We start from the raw sequence: 19039 nt of genomic DNA, 5'->3' as shown, positions 1-19039 counted from the left end.
GCAGGCTGTGGAGTAGCCAGTCAGGTTTATATCACTTCACTCCTTCCACTGTCTGTCTCCAAGACTTGTTACTATATAAAACATGGGTATCATCTGTTTTTATTTTGTTAGCAGATCACCACTGTTACCAAGTCAAAACTTGGCTTGACTATCATCCTTCAGCAGTAGTCTGTTGTATAACATCCTGGTGACTATCGAAGCTCCGTCTTTAATATTTTAATTAATGAAAGAGGACAGGGAGGGAGAAACAAGCTTATTGTCTGACAAGGCATAGAGGAATTCCAAGAGAAGGATTTTGATTCCAGGAGACGAAGGATTTGTGCAGGGACTTTGTTTTCATAATTGATAGAGAGGAGTTCTAGGACTGTTAAGTGATGGAACTGGCATGGATCTCTTGAATTTAACTAACTTAACCACAGGAAAAGAGAATAATGTTGACTGTAAAAATATTATACAGAAAGGAAAGCTTAACCTAGGTTACAATCCTGTTTCCACTTACCTAGGAGTAACCCCATTGAACTCATGGGTCTTAATTATGAATAGAAATCTATAGGATTTCACTGTAGCTCACTGATTAGGTGTTAGAATGGATAATATACTTCCACATCACTTTAGACAGATGGGTCCTTTGAAGTCGTGTACAACCCTGGAATTTTATAAATGCACAATGTACCATGGTCACTAGAAAAATCTGAAAGTGACTCTTTTTTATATTAGGACTGAAACTCAGGGTGGCATTCATCACTACTAAAGTATTGCTTTCTTACCCCAAAAAGTCACATGCAAACATTCAGCACAGTCCTCATGTCAAAGTTATGACAGGATGATAAACTGAGACCATCACTCTAACTCAGAGCAAGCCAAGTCACACATAGGGCAGAATATTGAGGTGTGGGGTTTCCATTACCCATTCATATGTGTGTGAAGCAGGCCTGCTCAACACATGCAGCAGAATGAGGTGACAGCATGCCCAGGTGCCTGAACAGACTGCATCCCTTCAGACTGCAAGCCACATTTTAAAAAATAATAATCAGTGGAACTGGAAACTAACACAGTGGGCAAAGAGCTGGGCCAAAGCCTTTCTCCCTGATGTGTTAGCTTACTATCTACAGGGAGTCATGTTTCTTTTAGTAGTAACAGTAATCTCAATTCTACTCTTTCTACATTCCTTGAGGAGCTGGGGGGGGGTTGCATTTGCAGCAATGAACTTGTATCAGTGCTCGCAGAATGCAAGCTAAATTCACTATCGAAATGTTAAAAGTATACCACAGTTTCCTTCAGCCTGAAAAACTGTTTCCTTTAGTAACAGCAATCATTTTGTGCCATCACTAGGGAACAACTATATTATGTCACTGTCACTCTAATGTTAGGCTGATCTATCTCATATAGATGAAAAATGGAAATGGACTGCCATGAAGTCAATCCCGACGTATGGCGATCCTACGAATAGGATTTTCATGGTAAGTGGTATTCAGAGGTGGTTTACCATTGCCTTCCTCTGAGGCTGAGGCAGTGACTGGCCTAAGGTCACCCAGTGAGCTTCATGGCTGTGTGGGGATTTGAACCCTGGTCTCCCAGGTCATAGTCTAACACTCTAACCGCTCCTTAATTTGGAAATCTGCAATAGAAAAAGAATGAAGTGGTCAAGGTGGGGGAACTGGGTGAGCCCCATGCTCACTAATCAATGCGTATGTGTGAGAAAACCGAGGGGTACTTGCTATCTTATGCTTCATCCTTCACCTGACATTTGTTTTGTTATATGTCCTAGTTCCAGGTTAGAGCCATTTTTGTTATATTTACTTACTTATTTATCAGCATTACTTCTTGAGTATGTAATTGAGATGTAGTTAATATGTCTGGATTCCCAAAGCTCTAACGCCTTCCTTTGGTGAATAAATTTGAACTGGCAGCTACATAAGGATATTTTATAGCTTAACCTAAGTAAAAACATGGCATTCTGAAAGACTGGAACTACAGGTTTCTTTCCCCTCCCATTGCAACAGTTCCTCTTCTCTCTCTCTCTCTCTCTCTCTCTCTCTCTCTCTCCCCCTCTCCCTCTCTCTCTCTCTCTCACACACACGCACACACATGCCATTCTTCAGGGCATCCCTTAAAAGATTGCTTCATATATACTGCAAATCCTTCAGTGAAAACAGTATGAGGCTCCAACATAAGGAGTAGAAAAAACCCAGACCCCAAATTCAATTCTTTGTGCTCAAAATATCACTGGAAATAGCTAATAATTTCTTTTTTTTTCTTTTGCTGCAAAGCAGAAGCATCTCTTTGGGGCAATAATTCTGCCAACCCACACCACCAAGTACTGACAGCTGGAACTAGCCTGCCGTAACAAGAGAAAAAAAAGCCCCATTTAGGCAATAACCTTCAAGCTTCAAAATTTCTGAATCACTTTGTATCTGAATGTGGGGGTATGGATGAGTGATGATAAGCCTTGCCTAAGGGACAAAGCTGCTGTGTGGCAATTGAGCTGATTTGCTTGACAACGAGAGAATCTCCTAGGAATAACCTCATCAAACTCGTGTAAGCTGAAAACACCATTAAACAACAGATGGTTACCTGAGTTGTTGGTACCTTTTAGTTTGGAGGATGGTGAATTCACCATCCACCCTCAACTTAGAAAGAATACAGGTACTGCCATCTGTCCTGGCCAAAAAATGTATCAGAGCATGACGCTGAGGGTTAAACTTTAAGAACAGTTTAAGACGGTCTGTGTTAGAGGTCAGCAACCTTTTTGGGCCAGTGGGCACATATGGAATTTTGAGAAAGTGCCATGGATGTGAATTCCAAATGGATGCTATGGTGGTGCATGTGGGGGTGTCATATCACAAAATAGCTGCTGTGGGTGGGGGTCATAATGGTTGCCACATTTAAAAGAGCACCAAAAGGGATGGGGCCACAAAATGATGCAGTAAATCCCCCCTCCAACTCAGCCACTCCTTCAATGGGGGAAAAGGCAATTTCATCAGCCATGGCTATGTTCGCTTTGAGAGATGAGCACTTTACACCTCCTGTGTATCCATCTTTTCAAAACTTCCCCTCCTTTGAATCTGGATATGCAAATATTTAGATAGGTATTAATGTGCAAGTGGCCTTGGCTTATTTATGGTAAGGTCCTATTGTTCTGAACCAAAGAAAATGGGCTGGGTGCCCTTCAGATGTTGTTGGACTCCAGCTCCCATCAGCCCCTAGCCAATGTGGCCAATGGTCAGGAATTATGTCAGTTGTAGTCCAACAACCTCTGGAAGGCCAGAGCTTCTCCACCCCTGCAATAGAACAAGTCAGCCACATCTGACTGAGTCCCATTGCTTTCAGTGACTAAATTTCATTGAGTTCAACAGGGGCTTCACCTAGATTAGCAAATATAGTACTGCAGCCTAATTTAGTTATGATTATCTGTTGCTGGGTGGGGCCATTGTGTGGAAGAAAGTGTTTTTCTGACAAAGGAGAATAGAAAAGACCCTTAAACACAAAGATGCAGTGTATTTAAATACTGTTTGCTGTGGAGGACTTCTAAATTAAGGCCTAGATTTGGTAGATTAATTTCAAATGATCAGTGATCACTTCTATTTACAAATGTGAAGATTTCCTAACATCCTCAAGCTTTATTACATAACCAGTCCTTAGATAAACAGCTTTCATGTTTGTCACAATTACTGTCTTTAATAGTTTATTTCCCCCCTTAAATTAATGTTATTCTATTTATGTCAGTTAAAACGGATTACTACTAATCTGAAGCCAGCAATAAACTCAATGTCAAATGAGAAACTGAATGCCCCCTTTTCAAGGTAGTTTTTTTAAAAAAACAAAAAGATGCTGCATTTTTGTATGAGCCTTTGGGAGTCACAGTTCTAACACAACACAATGTTGTAATCCTGTTTTTGATAACAACATGGACACTAAAGATTTACAGCCCAATATGAAACAAGTTTCTTCTGACACTGCGGCCAAACTACATTTATCTTGGTCATCCATGTTTGAAGTATCTATCATTGCAGATCATATTTTTATGTAGTGATTTTCTAAGGCTATTTTGGGGGGGATTTTTTTTAAGAAAATCTGCATATAAAATATTGATATTAATATTGATATTTTTGTCAATATTTCCTTTAATTTATTGACATTTCCTTTTAAAATATTGATATTCCCTTAAAAATATAGATACTAACATCTTTTTTTTCCGAGAGGAAGAAAGGATCAGTAAAAGCAGCAGCTTGTGGACAAAGGACGAAATTGAATCGATGTCGGAATGCTTTTGAACTATCCCCAGCCAATGGATCTCATCCCTATCCCTCACACATGTACACACCCTTTCCCCCCCATACACATACTGTACACACAATCAGTGCATGGGATGGAGAGATGCTTTCAGAACCAATCACAACTCATGTGTTTCTAATGCCATTCAGATGTGTAGCAGGGAGGTGTGCAAGAGGATCTCAGCAATCCCATTATGTACTTCACCTGCTGCCTGGCAGATTAGTGCTTGGAACAGGGGAAAGCACACCAATCATGGGGCGAAGCCAAGGAGCGCTTTTGGTTCCAGAGCTGAAGGTTGCCTACAAGTGTTAATAAAGCAGCTATGTATAGCACAGTGGGGAGGAGAGCCTGGCTGGGAGTCCAGAGTCTTTAAGTTCAAATCCCCGCTCGTGTCTCCTGGGTGTCAAGGACCAGCTAAAGATCACCCCCACAGTGAGTGGCTCAGGAGTTATGTGCCCTGTCACCTGTGCAGCCGTGGGCAAGCTGCATAGTCTCAAGGAGCCCAGCTGGCAGTTGCAGATAAGGAAGGGGCTGGCTTGTGCAGCTGTGGCAAGCTGAGCAGGCCCTAGCCAGCTGGGGAGGACTAGCCTCAGAAGGAGGCAATGGTAAACCCCCTCTGAATACTGCTTACCATGAAATCCCTATTTGTAGGGTCGCCATAAGTTGGGATTGACTTGAAGGCAGTCCATTTCCATATTTCCATCCCCTCATTTATGGTTGCAGGTACAAATCGTACAGCTAGCTGGCCACCCAGAGAAGCTTGGAGCATGGCCAGAGAGGCCAAAGGGAGCTGTTGCTTCAGCAATGGACTGGATGGCTGAGCATGTATATCAGTGTTTCTCAACTGGTGTGCCTCCAGATGTTGGACCACAACTCCCATCAGCCTCAGCCAGCATTGCCAATAGTCAGGAAAGATGGGAATTGTGGTCCAACAACATCTGGAGGCACACCGGTTGAGAAACACTGATGTATACAGTGGCTGGAGGTTCCTCATTTCCTGCTTTTAGCCACTACTTTGATCTACTCAGATGCCTACACAACTTTCCCCCTCCTGAATAGTCTCCTCTGAAGGGTAGCTTCATGCAGCTAGGTGGACACTTTGCTGGTGGTCCTTAATCTACTGCCCGTCCCACCACCTCCTCTGCTGCTGTTGCCTTGAATATAATGGGTGGTGGTATGATATCTGTCTGGGAGTCCAGGTAAACTTGTGTGGAGACTTCTGGTCCTGAAGCTACATATACTTCATAGTATACCTCAGAGTCACTGATGGTGTTGGGGTTTGCTGGGGTGTGGTCCTCCAGTTCCTCCTTTGTGGAGACCTCAGGCATCAAGGATGATCTGGGGACTGGAAACAAAGCCCTATGAGGAGAGACTGAAAGAACTGGGCATGTTTAGCATGGAGAAGAGAAGACTGAGGGGAGATATGATAGCACTCTTCAAGTACATGAAAGGTTGTCACATAGAGGAGGGCTGGGATCTCTTCTTGATTGTCCCAGAGTGCAGGACATGGAATAATGGGCTCAAGTTGCAGGAAGCCAGATTTCAACTGGACATCAGGAAAAACTTCCTAACTGTTAGAGCCATACGGCAATGGAACCAATTACCTAGAGAGGTAGTGGGCTCTCCGACACTGGAAGCATTGAAGAGGCAGCTGGACAGCCATCTGTCTGGAATGCTTTGATTTGGATTCCTGCATTGAGCAGGGGGTTGGACTTGATGGCCTTATAGGCCCCTTCCAGCTCTACTATTCTATGATTCTAAGTCTGAGTGGAGCTGAACCATTTGGCCATGATGGCCCCCAGATGTGGATTGGGGACACGCTGAGGGGAGATGAGGGTCTAACCCTTTTTCTCATGCCAGAGCCCCAATCTCTGGGGCTGCAACAGAGAAAATCCTCTCCCCAAACCATGCCCCTGTTCCAAATTTGGAGGGTGGGTGGGCTGTAGCTGCTTTTACCATCTGAACTTTACAATGTACTTAAGAAAGCATCCTTTCAGGAGCATAGTGCAAACTTTCTAATAATTTGGAATTACTCCCTTAAAAAATTAGTAGGACCCTCCCCTGACTCAAATTCTGAGAAACTGTTCTAAATCTTTTTTATTATTATTATTTTATTAACCATGATTCTTTCTGGAGGAAGTGAGAGCTATACACACTTTGTACAACAACAGGAAACCTGTGACTCTGCATATGTTGTTGGATTACAACTCCCATCATCCCTGACCATTGGCCATATGGGCTGGAGTTGATGGGAGTTGGAGTCTAGCAACATCTGGAGGGCCATAGCTTCCCCATCCCTGCTGTACAGTCTCCACTATCCATCTTTGCAAGGCAAATGATTGAAACAGTCACCTAGTTAGTTGTAGAGAGGTCATCGTCATGGCTGAGGCTAACAGTAACCATGCAAGGGAACCCTGATAATGCAGGTTTCCTCTCAGATCAAATCATGTGGACGCCCTTCATCCAAACATCTGCGTATGCCATTTGGTACCTTGTGCCATTCAGCTTTATAGCTGCAACTACACCAGTTTGATCGCACATGAACTAGCCAAGAAAGAGAAAGATTCTCAGTGCCTGCTCTTCAGCATGGGAGCAACCACACCCAGACAAGTGAAAAATCCTGAGCCTGTGTAGCTTTCACAAGTAGTATAAGGTCTTTTATCTCTGTAAGCATGTTGAGGCTGAAGAGCCGGAAGGTCTCTTGGATTTTTAAAAATGTTTGATAATATTTTTCTAAATCTGCTTTCTGCTTTGGACCAAAAGTGAATGTGGATTGTGAATGGGTAGACCTTTTTTTAAAAAAAATCCTTGTAAATAAATATACTTGCCTTAGTATCTAAGCTTCAGTCCATAGATCCTTTATACATTATGGTGTAAATCTGTTCATGATCACCAGCTGAGTAAATAACTAGAGTGTCTGCTCCTATCCTCAGTTTCTGCATTCTGGGGCATGGGTGTCTCCCTGTTGCTGCACATAGACTCTGCATATAGTGCTAAATTGCTATTCTGTGCTATCAGCTTTTACAGCCAATTCCCTATTCAGAGGGGAAAGAAGGAAGTTCTGGAGTCAGTTCATGCCTTCCCTCATCAGTTATGTAATCAGCACTGTTAAAGGTTTGCAATATATTAGCTAATGCTCTCTAGATGTTTTTGAGTATATCCCCAGTCAGCATGTCCAATGGTCAGGGGTTATGGGAGTTGTAGTCCACAGTATCTGAGGGGAACCAGGTTGGGAAAGGCTGGTTAATGCCGGGGGATAGTTGTCTTTCTAGGAAGAAAAATAGCATTTTATAATAGCCTTGTTTGTTTGTTTTATTAATAATATTTTTGTACCGCTTAATATGCATTGAACCTGAAGTCTTATTTTCTTTTTCTTTTCTTTTAACCTATGAAGTTAAGAATACAACACTGGTAGGGAAATCCATCATGGAAAACAGTTTTGTATGTGATCATAGTGACATCTGACTGCCTCTAAGATCTTATTGTGATGATATAGTGATAATAACTATCCTCTTTACATTCCTGAATGATATATTACAAAGCTGTTCCTTCAAGATAAGTTATCTTCCTGCTAACATAGGCCCAGATTCCTTCACCCTCTATCCACTAGCTGATTCAAGCCCCTTGTCTCTTACTCTGTCTTACAGAATGATTCCTGGGGAAAGCAATACTCATATGCACTCTTCAAAGCCATGAGCCATATGCTTTGCATTGGTTACGGAGCCAGAGCCCCTGTCAGCATGTCGGATCTCTGGATAACCATGCTGAGTATGATTGTGGGGGCCACCTGTTACGCCATGTTTGTGGGTCACGCGACAGCCCTGATTCAGTCTTTGGATTCATCACGGCGTCAGTATCAAGAGAAGGTATTTGCTCTAAAATATGACTTCTATATTTCTAATGCTGCTGGTTATCAAGTTATGTTAAATCTGAAATAAGTTTTTACATATTCCATTTAGGCAAGTTGATGAAGATAGTGGGTCTTTGAGGTGGTGAATGTTCACATGAATGCTGAGGCACTCTAGCAGCAAATGAATACTAACTCTTGAAATGTCTTCATAATGTGGGGGAGCTAGGTTATGGTGAATGCTCATCACCTAAACACATGTTGACATCGCCACCTAAGCCAGCAACTTAAGTCTTCATCTGAATCCCCCTACAGTTTATGTATGATCTAAACCATTTGCACTTCCCAGGCATTTTACTACATAAATTCAACATTAAATATTTCCTGATCTGCTATAAGCATTCTAGCATAACTTCTATTATTATGGTTTTGAGTAACACCTAAATATTCTGGAGAGATTTTACCTTTACTTTCCTCAGTTTCCTTTTTATCAATCCCCTCAATTTTGTTTTTCTCCCCCTAAAGTCAAATGTGATTATGCTGGACTTTCTTGGGAATTGTCCAAATATGTTGAATTTGATGGCACCATGGTTTCTGTACAACAACCTTTACATCTCTCACCAGGTCCTAGACACCACTTAAGATCAAATCCAGGGTGACCTCCTTTCTGGTCAGTTCCATGACCAACCTTTCTAGGGCACAGTCATTTAAGGCATCTAGAAAACAAACAAACAAGCACCCCAAATTTTGATATGATCTCTAATCAGAACTTTTCAAATTCTTGAATTTCAAATTCTGGTAACCTGCAGAGATAGATTATGGGCCCTTTTAATGTCCAGCCACATAATCCATCTCTGCAGATAAGAGACAATTTATGTGATCTGCTACTAGAGCCTTTGGAGAGGTGCATCTTCAAACCACAGACGCACAGCAACACCAAACAGCAATCAGAGAAGTAGTTGCCGCAGCAACAAAAGCATTTGTGGTAGGGCAACTGTAGCAGCTTGTATCTTTGTCCTTAGATGGGATATAGGATCTATATAGGACCAAATCATATCACACCGTGCTCTATATCCACGTGTATAAGGTCATATATGCACCTTATACTTAAAGCACTGCTATACCACCTGAACAGTCATAGCTTCCCCCAAACAATCCTGGGAACTATAGTTTGTTAAATGTGCTGAAAGTTATTAGGGGACTCCTATTCCCCCATACAGCTACAATTCCCAGAGCTTCCTGAGAAGAAGGATTGATTGTTAAACAACACTGGCAATTCTCAGCACCCTTAACAAACTACAGTTTCCAAATAATAATAATAATAATAATAATTTAATATATGTGTCGCCTATCTGGCCAGTGGCCACTCTAGGCGACGTACAACTCAGTTACAATAAAATACATCATAATTTATTTATTTTTATTTTATTTTATTAAGCTTATATACCGCCCGACTAGCAACAGCTCTCTGGGCGGTGAACATTAAAAATACAATAAAAATAACACAATACAGTATATCACAATACAAAACTGTACAAAAAACTGTACAGTCTAAAATCAAAATATAATAATTTAGAATTAACAGGAATTAAAATGCCTCAGAGAAGAGAAAGGTTTTAACCTGGCGCCGAAAAGATGATAGTGTCGGCGCCAGGTGCACCTCCTCGGGGAGACCATTCCATAGTTTGGGGGCCACCACTGAGAAGGCCCTAGATCTTGTCACCACTCTCCGGGCTTCCCTATGAGTCGGCACCCGGAGGAGGGCCTTCGTAGTAGACCGTAGTGTACGGGCCGGTTCATATCGGGAGAGGCGTTCCGACAGATATCGTGGTCCCGCGCCGTATAAGGCTTTATAGGTAAGTACCAACACTTTGAATCTGGCCCGGAAGCATATTGGAAGCCAGTGCAAACGGGCTAGCACAGGTGTTATATGCTCAGACCGCTTAGTTCTTGTTAGCAGTCTGGCCGCCGCATTTTGCACTAGCTGTAGCTTCCGAATCGTCTTCAAAGGTAGCCCTACGTAAAGCGCATTGCAGTAGTCCAGACGCGAGGTTACCATAGCATGTACCACTGATGTGAGGTCCTCCTTACTCAGATACGGACGTAGCTGGGCTACCAACCGAAGTTGGTAGAACGCATTCCGGGCCACCGAGGCTACATTGTATAATAATACAATACAAATGATAAAAATTATAAAACAATGACAGTTCAGAGTAATAGGCAATTAGTCATAGAGATTAACCCTCCCCGGAAGTCCCGAAGGCCTGTCTGAAAAGCCAGGTCTTCAAGGCCTGGCGGAATACATTCAGGGAAGGGGCATGCCGGAGATCATACGGGAGGGAGTTCCAGAGAGTGGGGGCCGCCACTGAGAATGCCCTCTCTCTAGTCCCCACCAACCTAGCTGTTTTAGTTGGCGGGACTGAGAGAAGGCCCTGTGTGGCTGATCTTGTGGGGCGGCATAATTGGTGGCGTTGGAGGCGCTCCATCAGATAAGCTGGGCCGAGACCGTGTAGGGATTTAAAAGTTAATACCAACACCTTGAATTGGGCCCGGAAAACAAGTGGAAGCCAGTGCAGATCGAACAACACTGGAGTGATGTGCTCCCGGCGACGACAATTTGTAAGTAGTCAAGCCGCCGCATTTTGTATAAGTTGTAGTTTCCAGACCGTTTTCAAGGGTAGCCCCACGTAGAGCGCATTACAGTAATCCAAACGAGAGGTGACCAGGGCATGCACCACCAATGGGAGCTGATGAACAGGAAGGTAGGGTTGCAGTCTACGTATGAGGTGTAATTGATACCAAGCTGCCCGGCTCACTGCCGAGATCTGAGCCTCCATGGACAGCTTGGAATCCAGAACAACTCCAAGGCTGCGGACCTGGTCCTTTAGGGGCAGTTTCACCCCATCAAACATCAAGTCAATATCTCCCAACCTTCCCTTGTCCCCCACGAGTAGCACCTCGGTCTTATCGGGATTCAGTTTCAACCTGTTCCTTCCCATCCATCCACTCACGGATTCCAGGCACTTAGACATGGTCTCCACAGCCAACTCTGGTGAGGATTTAAACGAGAGAAAGAGCTGAGTGTCATCCGCATATTGGTGACACTGCAGCCCAAATCTCCTAATGATTGTCCCCAGCGGCTTCATATAGATATTAAATAGCATGGGAGAGAGGATAGAGCCCTGTGGCACACCACAATTGAGAGGCCAAGGGTCTGAAACCTCTTCCCCCAATGCTACTTGTTGATGCCTATCGGAGAGAAAGGAGTGGAACCACTGCAGTACAGTGCCTCCTATTCCCAACCCCTCCAGGCGATGTAAAAGGATACTGTGGTCAACAGTATCAAAAGCCGCTGAGAGATCGAGGAGGACAAGAAAGGTGAATTCTCCCCTATCTAATGCCCTCCTCATATCATCCACCAGAGCGACCAAGGCTGTTTCAGTTCCATGTCCAGTCCTGAAACCCGATTGGTATGGATCTAAATAATCCGTTTCATCCAAGTGTGCCGACAGCTGATTAGCCACCACTCGCTCAATGACCTTGCCCAAGAATGGTAAATTTGAAATTGGGCGAAAGTTGTTCAAAACTTGGGGATCCAAGGAGGGCTTCTTTAAGATGGGCTTTACAATTGCCTCCTTGAGGGCTAATGGCATTACACCCTCCTCCAGGGATGCATTAACCACCGCCTTAATCCCCTCGCCCAATTTCTCTTTGCAGCTAACAAGGAGCCACGACGGGCAAGGATCATTTAGACATGTGGTAGGCTTCACAGTCGAGAGCACCTTGTCCACATCCTCAGAAGGGAGAGGCCGAAACCGATCCCATTTGACTGGCTTGCAACTGGCCAACTCTGGTTCAGTTACTGTATCCACGGTGTACGGGATCAAGTTCCGCAAGTGTTTGATTTTGTCAGCAAAGTGCTTTGCTAATTTGTCACAGGAGGCTTTTGACTGTTCCAAGGGTTCCTGAGCAACTGGACCGACCAGGCTTCGGACCACTTGGAACAACCTCCTGGGACAGCACTCTGCGGACGCAATGGAGGCAGCAAAGAACCTCTTCTTTTCTGCCTTCACTGCCACTTGATAGGCAGCTATTGCTGCTCTAACCTGTGTCCGGACATCTTCGGAACGTGATTTCCGCCACCGGCGTTCTAGTCGTCTCACCTCCTGTCTCAGATTATGCAACCGTGGTGTATACCATGGTGCTAACTGAGTTCTGTTCAGGGGGAGAGGACGTTTCGGAGCCACCCGGTCCAATGCTCTAGTGATTCCCTCATTCCACTCTATCACCAGGGCATCGACCGGGTGGCCTTCAGCAGGTTCCAATTCCCCAAGCGCAGTCAGGAATCCTTCTGGATCCATCAGGCGCCTGGGGCGGACCATTCTAATAGGTCCTTTTCCCCTGCGGAGGGAGTATGGCATCGAGAAGTCTATATTTACCAGATAGTGATCTGACTATGACACAGGGGTGGAAGAAACCACCCCCAACTTCAGAGCACTTCCCTCCCCTCCCAGGACAAACATAAGGTCGAGAGCATGACCGGCTACATGGGTGGGCCCAATATTACTAAGGTGCAGTTCCCAGGAAGCCATGGTTTCCAGGAAATCCCGAGGGGCTCCAATGAGAGCGGTCTCGGCATGTACGTTGAAGTCACCCAGCACTAATAATTCTGGGGACAACGCCCGTACAGCCGAGACCACCTCCAGCACCTCAGCCAGGGAGTCTGCTGTGCAGCAGGGTGGGCGGTACACAAGCAGGATCCCCAAACTGCCCTTCGGGCCCAACCTCCAGTACATGCAGTCAACAAACTTAGTCCTATGAAGAGGAGGTCTGGCAAAAACTAAAGACTCCCGATAGATGACTGCCACTCCCCCTCCCCGCCTTCCTACCCTCGGCTGCTGTGCGTAACGGAAACCCGGCGGGCACATGGCCTCAAGAATGGGAGCTGAGGCCTCATCCAGCCAAGTCTCCGTAATACATGCCAGGTCTGCCTGCTCATCCAAGATAATATCATGGATGTGTGATTTTTTTTGTACTACAGACCTGGCATTACACAGCAGCAGTCGAAGGTCGGTAGGAATCCTGCATCCCCCAGTTATCATCTGGTTCTGGACAGACCCGGAACATGGGATGGGTATTAAGCATCTATCCCCTGTTCCCCTAATCTGGCCTGGTCTGCCAGCAGTACCATTCCAGCGTCTGCCGCCCACTTTTTCCATTATACTCTTTGCAATTCCATCAGCTGGACTGTGATTACTACTGTTTGTCTTTGTGTTGTATTGTCCATTACTTCATTTTATATTTAATTTTATAAAACTAAAGGAATGAAATCATGGAGATACAAAGCATGGGAGTAGAGAAAGAGGGGAAAATAATAGATAATGGTCTGGTTCATATTTAATGCTAAGCCATAGTTTATTTAACAAATCAGTTAACCACAAGATGTCCCACTGATGATCAAACAAACTCTGACTTATTTCTCCAAAGCTTGGTCTGTTTTCTGTCTGCTCTCACCTCATGCCTTTGTAGCTTGACAAGAGTCTGGGGTGAAGTTACCAAAGAAATCATGGTTAAGGAAGGGCTCTATATTTGCAAGTAACACCAGGCCATAATTAAAACAAACCAAAGTTCATAAGCCAAAAACAAACCATTGTTTCAGATCATTATTTTTTGGCAGTAAGCAAACCATAGTTAAACTGGTGAGTAGGATTTGGATGATCAACAAAACATGATTTAATAAATCATAGATTAATAACCCATGGCTTAAAGTTATGTGCAAACCAGGCTGCAGGAAATGTCATAAGGCAGGGAGAAAAATGTCATTGTGAGATTTTATTTGTATCCATTATCTAGTTTTATAGATTCCAGATACTTATTCTTTTCCACTAATCTTATGACACTTAAGTTATTGAACTGCATGTGCAGCTACCTCCTGAAACCATCTCTGTGATTTGATCCTCTATCCAGACTATAGTACTGTGTGATTAACAGATCATAGATGAATAGTCAAGAAAAGGGCATTTCCTTCCTTAAGAATATCACAGCGGATTAGAAGAAGCAGAACAGCTTCTTTGCAGCAAAAGATTATACCTGCAATTTATCTTGCTTCGGTGCTGATGGAAATTATTGTTAAACAGAGGGAATAAATATGGGCCATACATCAACTTTAAAGGATAAAGTGTATATTCACTAATAGGCAAATAACCTTGCGGTTGAAGAACGTACCTATAGCCCACAGATATTTCTATCAAACTTTAAAAACCAGGGAAATTGGGCAGCTATAGTGAATGTACCAGGGGAGCAGGAGACCTGACATCCTCTCTGAGATATTGTACTGCCCTACAAATTCGTCAAAATGCAAACACAATTTGGGTTGGTCTTTCATAGTCCAATCCATTTGCTGTGTAACTTGGAAGAATTTGGTAACATGCAGAGGGGAGGACTGGGATGGGAGCAGGCTGGATGGGGAGGGGCGGAGAAGGACAGGTTTGATCATTTGCATGTTTATTGAATTCAGTGGGATTTACTCCCGTGCAATCATGCTTAGGATAGGTAAAACTGACCGGGGGGAGGGGGAAGGCTGGAGTGGGCAAGGGAGGAGGAAGAAGGAAGAGGGGAGGAGAGGGGAAGGGAGAGTAGAGAGGAAGCAGGGGCAAAGCAGGTCTGATCATTTGCATGCTTATTGAGTTCAATGGGATTTACTCGTATGCAATCATATATTGTTTTGTTATTTATTGTATTTTTATGCTGTTTTATGTTCACTGCCCAGAGAGCTATTGCTAGTCGGGCGGTATATAAATTTAATAAACAAATAAATAAATAAATATTGGAGGGGGGCAAAGGAAGGGGGAGGGGAGGGCAGGTTTGATCATTTGCAAGCTTATAGAGTTCAGTGGTATTTACTTCCATGCATAGGGTTGCCATATTCCAGTTCCACAAATCCGGGCAGGTTAATTTGCATATTATGCAAATTATTTGCATATTATTTGCATATTATGCATATTATTTGCATATTAATATTTGGATTGTCCAGTTGTTTTGTTTTTGTGCCTAGGAATTACCACCAAAAACTGGGGAAAGATGTGAGAAATCTTTTTTTTTTAAGCAACATTTTCAGTCTTAAATGCCTAGACTCTAGTTTCCAACACTATGGAGTATTTATTGATTGATTAAGAGAATTTATATCCTGCCCTTCTGCTGTTAAAAACAGAGCTCAGCACAGCTTACAAATATAATAAAAACAATAAAAATACACAATCAATATAAAAACATAATAAAAACACAAAATAGCAACAAACATAAAGTAAGTCAGGGCAGCAGCACGGTTAACCATAACATATACAATATATTTCAGAGACGTGGTGAGTGGAGAAAAACAAGCCAAAACGTTGGAAAAGGAGTCTTTCACACCACATGCTCAAGTCTAAATACTGTTGCAGCAAGTTTTACAAGTTCCTCTAGTATTCCACTGGTGCAGGCACTCAGACATTCAAAGTATCTGTATGTTTCTTAGGTTTTATAAAAGCAGAGCTTTGCTTAACTCAAAATTTCTCAACCACATCTACACAGGTTCCACCTCCATACTCAAAATGAAACTGGGCCTGGAAGTGTGCAACAACCCCACACATACCTTGCTAATCAGATTACCAATGCCAGGATGTCTGTCTTATCGACTACTCTCCTGCTCCTCGGGCATCATGAAAGACCCAGTCCTGGGCTCAGAAAGAAAATAAATATCTGGTCCTCTTCAAAGTGTTGATAAGCCTCTTGTTTTAATTGAAATAATAATTATAAATTCTTGTTCTTATCACTAATGGGAGTTAATTATCTTGCATATGCTGCTGTTGCTTCTATGGCTGTAACGGACTGAGGTTAAAGATAAGTGAAATGCAAATAGGAAAAAAAAACACAGAAGGCAGTAACACTTTCCTAAATGTAATACCATACCAACCACAACAAGATTCCTATGAGTAAGGCAAAAAACTAAGCATCTCACAACCAGTCAGGATTCCTAAAAACCAAAAATATGATAAATGAAGAAATATGTATATAAGCATGACTATCAAATATATTTATTATTTACACAAACTGTAAAGATATTTATAGTGCAATCCTAAGTTTATTTATTCAGAAGCAAGTCCTAGCGTATTCAGTGGGGCTTACTCAAACAGGGACAGAACTGCAACCTCAAGTGATAAGCAACTTCATTCACACAACCCAAAATTCCGAATCATGCCACTTTACGCTGTTTTGCAACTGTTTATACTTGTTTTATGGTCATTGGATTTTAAATGGCTTTATTTCTTGTTGTGAGCTGAATTGGTTTCCAACCCTACCTCACAGGGGTGCTGGAAAGACTCCATACGCACACACAGCAGATGTATAAATACATACAGCCCATATAATAGTTTATTGTCAAACCAGTTGGTCATTGCAGAAAAATCAGTATTAGTTTTAAAAAAATCAGTATTACTTTCCTACAGAATAAAAACTGTAATACCTAAGTAAGCCCTGCCTACTTGCTTTAAAATTGGACTGGAGACAGAAAGAGTTAGAACACAAACATAATTCTTTTTTACATTCACTCCAAAGTCCCATTGATTTTCAGCACATTCATAACATGTCTACTCAAAGTAAGTCCTATTGAATTAAATGGGATTTACTTTGGGCATATGGGATTAGCATTGCTTTTACAAAAAGCAAGTATTGGGAAGGTTTTCAAAACACTGCCCAAGCTCTGACTCCTGCACACAAGAGGAAAAAAAACTGAAATGTATATACTTACCCAATTTATGAGATTTTCAGATAAACGGGGGTGGAGGGTGTGAAACCACCATTTTGTTTTCTAGACACTGCCTGAGGTCAATGAAACTGAAACACAATTCCTGATTGGCTGCAATGCTGAATGGGCGGGGTTAAAGCTACAAAGTGCTATAGTACAGTACTGTTTAAAGAAAGATTTAACAGTCGAGGGGGGTGGCTGACGTTTTTATGTATATCTCGAGAACCGGACCACCTAGAAACTTAATTTTTTTTTTAAATTAAAGCTGAGAATCCGGGCCACGTAAGGGACTAGCCGGGCGCTGGGTGGCATGCATAGAATCCGGGTAAAACACAGCTATCCGGGCAATATGGCAACCCTATCCATGCAATCATGCTTAAGATAGGTAAAACTGACCATGGGGAGGAGGAAGGGGAGGGGGAAAGGGGAAGGAGGGTATTGGAAGGGGATGGGGATGGGGAGGGAGGGGCAAAGGAAGGGGGAGGGAAGGGGTAAGAGGGAGGGGATAGAAGGGAGGATGGGTTTGATCATTTGCATACTTTTTGAGTTCAATGGGATTTATTTCTGTGCAGTCATGTTTGAAAATGGAAATGGACTGCCTTCAAGTCAATTCTGACTTATGTTGACCCTATGAATAGGGTTTTCATGGTAAACAGTATTTAGAGGTGGTTTTACCATTGCCTTCCTCTGAGGCTGAGAGGCAGTGACTGGCCCAAGGTCACCCAGTGAGCTTCATGGCTGTGTGGGGATTCGAACCCTGGTCTCCCAGGTTGTAGTCCAACACTGACCTGGGGGTGTGGCAGGGAGGGGAGGAGGAGGGGAGGAGATTGGGTGGGTCTACACTGGGCAGAAGGGAAGCCCCTTTCCTTTCCAAAAGGAAAACATTGTGAACAGTATCATTGTTTTTCAGCATTTCCCCCACATTGTTGTTCTACAGCAGGCACATGTAGCCTCCCACCCAAATTTAAACCAAAGCTGTCCCTGGCCACATCCACACCAGGCCTTTATTTCACTTTGGACAGTCATGGCTTCTTTCAAAGAATCCTAGGAAGTGTAGTTAGTGAAGGTGCTGAGAGTTGCTAGGAGACGCCCTGTTCCCCTCACAGACCTTCAATCAGAGTGGCTGACTGTTAAACCAGTCTGGCCACTGAAGCACTCTCACTGGAACAGGAGTCTCCTCACAACACCCTTCAAAAACTACACTTCCCAGGATTCCCTGAGGGAAGCCATGACTGTTTCACATGAAATCAAAGGCTGTGGGGGTGGGGGCCCCTGATTAGGCAAGCCCAGCAGCTGTGGGGCTTTTAGAACACTGACAGTTGGTTCTTACTGAGCATGCCCGACACTATCATTGGGTTCAAGCCAAAATTTCTTAAATTAATTAAAAATCAGCCAGGCATTTTTAAAACTTTTAAACTGCAGAAGATGAAGGTCAGAGTATGGGGCAAGGTCCGTATTAGGATTACAGGTACTCTGTGAACATGGCTGATTTTTAATGAATTTCAACAGATTATGAAAGGGCTCTGGGGTTTTTTCCTCTCTTTTTAGACTTTGAACTCTTGATTCTCTCTGTCTGTTTTATGTATCGCCATGAAAATTGAAAGTGTTGTTAAGCAAGCATTTCTGAGTTCAGGACTCTCAGATTTGTAAGGTTTTGTTTTGAAATGAGCTTATAGGAAGCATCAGAATGGCTTGGGGGTATTTTCAATTTAACATTGCGGAATGTGAAAAAACCACGCTGGCTATAGTATACAGCCGCTCTCGTGGCTGTATAAATACACTGCAGTGTAAACAGGGTGATGCTGGAGGTGGGGGTGGAGTAGAGGCAACATATATTGTCAGCTGAACAAGGCTGCATGAAATTCAGTGAGGAAATAAGCTGAAAACAGGAAGTTAATATAAAACAGAGGCTGAATTGATTTAATAGTAAATGGGGAGGCAAGAGTGCAGTAAGCATTTGATCAGCTATTGATGAAACTTGAACATCTGCATTGGGAGAGGAATACATTCATGGAGATGGTCTTTTGGATATCACATTTATCTGTGAAGTCAGAGGATTAATGAAGAATTGTCAGTGGGAGGTGGTGTTATTTGACTGGGACACCTTGGCACTCCAAGATAAATTTCTGGGAAAA

The 19039-nt window shown here is 43.1% G+C and overlaps 1 protein-coding gene across 2 annotated transcripts in view; it reads left to right on the top strand.

Annotated features, from left to right (window-relative positions):
• Positions 1-19039, top strand: part of HCN1 (hyperpolarization activated cyclic nucleotide gated potassium channel 1) — a 308517-nt gene that overhangs the window by 157573 nt on the left and 131905 nt on the right. For both annotated transcript variants that reach the window (XM_061617563.1, XM_061617552.1), the window contains exon 4: positions 7923-8141. In XM_061617563.1, the coding sequence (XP_061473547.1) occupies positions 7923-8141 (219 nt within the window). The remainder of the gene's footprint in view (positions 1-7922; positions 8142-19039) is intronic.

This window comes from Rhineura floridana, chromosome 1, assembly GCF_030035675.1.
Source record: "Rhineura floridana isolate rRhiFlo1 chromosome 1, rRhiFlo1.hap2, whole genome shotgun sequence".
Taxonomy (NCBI): domain Eukaryota; kingdom Metazoa; phylum Chordata; class Lepidosauria; order Squamata; family Rhineuridae; genus Rhineura; species Rhineura floridana.
Note: the sequence above shows the minus strand (reverse complement) of the source record. Positions and strands in the feature narration are given on the sequence as shown.